The sequence below is a fragment of the Acomys minous genome, assembly GCF_964271855.1.
Source record: "Acomys minous genome assembly, chromosome: 11".
Classification (NCBI taxonomy): Eukaryota; Metazoa; Chordata; class Mammalia; order Rodentia; family Muridae; genus Acomys; species Acomys minous.
In genome coordinates, this window is record NC_140492.1 from 77,544,271 (window position 1) to 77,547,917 (window position 3,647).

Below are 3,647 nucleotides of genomic sequence, written 5' to 3' on the forward strand. Positions count from 1 at the left end.
TGAGCAGTGGAACCAAAAATCATTTGGGCATATACACAATTATGTTATACAGTATATTACTCTGTGTTCTTTATATGCAGAAATCACAACGGAAATAAATCTATTACACCATTGCAGTATGAAATTAAAAATATAGCCAAAAGGAGACGGCGAGTAACATAACCAGAAGCATTTCATCTGGCCCTCAGCATTGCCCATAGCAGTGGAGATCATTACCACAGCCACTCACTCATCAAGAAGATAACCACAAAATATCGATTAAGATATTAAATGTAAAAATTTATCCTTATAATATGCAAAATATTTGAAAGGAGAAATGACACATTCATTCTGGTTGTTTATGACTCAAAATGACTGTATTTCAAGCAGATGTCTTTCTGATTTAAAAAAAAATGTTCCTAAAGTACTCTTTCATCACTTTTAATGTTAGATGGTAGGAAAGAATATCTTTAAAATTTTGTTAGCAGGGACAATTTTTCTAACAAGAATTGTTTTTTTCCTCAAATATGTATGTATTAATTTTTTTTGTATTTGTTGAACTATTTGAACAAACCTATAATCAATAACAAGTAGACACAAGCAGACTCCGCATTTCTGGCTAGAAGAATGACGGCTGTTGGTAATGTGCTATGGAACCAAGGACTGGATTAGAACAGAACCTGTTTTCACCTAAGCCACGTTCTACCTTAGCTCTTGTTCTCTTCCAAGTACCTTTTTCACTGCTGCTTTGACATCCTTGTTCCTCAAGGTATAGATAAGAGGGTTCAGCATTGGGCTTATGAGCCCATAGAAGAGTGCCAAAAGCTTGCCCTTCAGTTTGGCGGAGCTGTTCTTGGGTGCCATGTATGCATATCCACTAATGGCAGAGCCATAGAACATAACGACCACTAGAAGATGAGACCCACATGTGTTAAAGGCCTTCTTTTGACCTTCAGAAGTTTGTATCCTTATGACTACTCTGACAATGTTGATGTAGGAGAAAAGAATTAACCCAAGAGGGATAACTTTTATGACAACCACAGCAGCATACATCTCTACCTCATTGACCCAGGTATCAACACATGATAACTGAAGCATGGCGGGTACCTCACAGAAGAAGTTCTCTAGGTGGTATTGGCCACAACGAGGTAATAAAGAAGTCAACACTGTCTGCACCAAGGAGTTGCTGAAACCAGTTACCCAGGCTACTGCTGCTAACTGTTGGCATAGCTTAGGGTGCATGATAACTGTGTAGCGCAGAGGGTGGCAAATGGCTACATAGCGATCAAAGGCCATGACGGAGAGAAGCACGCATTCTGTAGACCCCAAGCTAAGGAAGATGAACAGTTGTGCTATGCAGCCCACATAGCTGATGCTTCTCTCATGGCTCTGTATGTTTATTAGCATCTGGGGGACAGTAGACGTAGTATAGCAGAGATCCAAAAATGAAAGGTTGGCCAGGAAGAAATACATGGAGGTGTGGAGTTGAGGATCAAGGCGAGATAAAATGATAATAGCTGAATTCCCAAAGAGGGTCACTATATAGAAAACGGAAACGACCACAAGGAGAGCCATTTCCAGTTGGGGCCATTCAGAGAAGCCTACCAGAATAAAGCCATTGGTGTGACAGGAGGTGTTATTGAGCCTTCTCATTGTTGCAGTTCCACTTGCTGGAAATATCAATACTAGAATTTTGGTGTCCTGGTTATCCTGTTCTTGAAACTTAATGTCTCATGCAATAAAGAAACTGACGAGGGGACGCTGAAACAAATATAAGCATGAATACACTTCATTTTATTTCCTCAGTATGAAAAGTATCATTAATGTATATATCAGTACATGTAGTCTGTCAGTTGTTCTTTTATGCACAGTTTTAATAAGTGAAGAATTTTAGTACCACTATGGTGACTCACATATGTAACCCTAATAAAAAGAAGGCTGAAGCAAGATAATTTTTGTGAGAGAAAGACCAGCATCGGCTGCAGAGTGAAAGGTCTGTCTCTCCCCATTGCTCTCCCAGTCCCCCAAAGGAAAACAAAAATAAACAAATAAAATGTAAATATTGTAAAGATGTATTATAAGATACTTTTATCTGATGTTGGATCCACTAAAACAGAAGAATATGAAAAAAAAACTCACTGAAGCTTTGCTAAGTTTGTAATTTACTCAAGATATTTTTGAACATTATTTCTTTCAATTGAGCTTATTTTCCTACATGTTCTTAATAATTTTGTATCATGAAATATGGAACTTGCTACCAATGAAAGGCAATATAACTTGATGACGAAGAAGTCATCTGTTTATTGTAGAATCTCTCTTCTGCTCATTTTAATTAAGACAAAATGGGAAAAAACTTCTAGGACTTAGGACAATGTGTATGTGGAATTAATCTATGACGATGTTTAACTACAGGATAAGTAGGAATTAATGTGACTAAGACTGATGGCTTAAAATGTGTCCTTCATTTTGCTTATGTCAAGAAGTACACACATATATACATATATTATATCATATAATGTATATAACATGTATAATATATGTTATATATAATCAAATAACACAAACTACAAAAATAAATGTTTCTAGAGATGGTCTCATTGTTTCCCATTAAACACACTTCTACATAAGGAAATTCTCACAAGTGTTCTTAACATTAGGCTTTACCTTTACGTAATCTTTTCTGTGATAGAATATATGATTACATGTAGAGCATTATGCAGCAAAGTGGGAAAATGTGAAGAAGATATTTTAAATGCTGGTGCTTGTTTGTGTTGTGACAATTGTCAAACATGTGATTGTATGAACATATGCAGTTGATAGCACATATATGTACTTTGTGTGGTTAAGTCTCCTTTGTATAAAATAAACATGGTGTTTAAATGAGAAAATTTATGTCAAATTACATAGTTGAAGTGTATGATTATATAAATATAAGTATTACTGCTAAATATGAATCATTATCATATATAAAGTGACTCTTGGTAAGAAAATTGTAACCTCTAAGGGATATCTAATGTAATTTTGGAACAGTTTGTATCCCAAGATAATATATATATTTCTGGTTCATTGTCTCAAATCCTCTGCATCTCTTCAACACCCCAGTAACCTGTGTTCAACTCTAGTTCTGTCAGATATTACATGATGCTAGTGTGCAATGAACAAATGTAATTATTTCACAATATCTTATTACATGAAGCAAGACACAATATAAAATATGGAATTGTCTCATATTTTTTATATATATGTACAGTAAAAGGAATGAGAAAAACACAAAAATTAAAGCCAGTAATGTTTTCTTTGCCTTTCATATTATTAGAAATTTTATTGTTCCACATTTCATTTAATGATCATGCATTTTCTTCCACTAACCAATTGCAATGGATATGATTAAACATAGTTCCCCTGCAAGGAACATTGCAGTCCTTATTACTGATGTTTGTCATACTTGACATTGTGGATTAGCATTCTTCTTTCAGGATCCATGATCATCAGGAGCTGTTCCTTGAACTAGAAAAACTGTTCGTGCATTTTACCTTAATAACAGTATATCCCTCAGAACTGAATAACTGCCTAGGGAGGATATTGTAGAAATTCAATGAAATGATGTAAGAGAGTAGAAATGGAGCAAAACAAAAATTTCATAGTGATTATTATCCCATAATGATGAA

The 3,647-nt window shown here is 35.0% G+C and overlaps 1 protein-coding gene across 1 annotated transcript; it reads right to left on the bottom strand.

The window, feature by feature from the left end:
- Positions 1 to 681: 681 nt before the first annotated feature.
- On the bottom strand, positions 682 to 1,632 carry LOC311608073 (putative olfactory receptor 2B8; the record flags this gene model as incomplete). Its single annotated transcript, XM_084800349.1, has 1 exon — positions 682 to 1,632. One exon carries the CDS (start codon positions 1,630 to 1,632, stop codon positions 682 to 684), a length of 951 nt encoding a protein of 316 aa, XP_084656475.1.
- Positions 1,633 to 3,647: the final 2,015 nt, after the last annotated feature.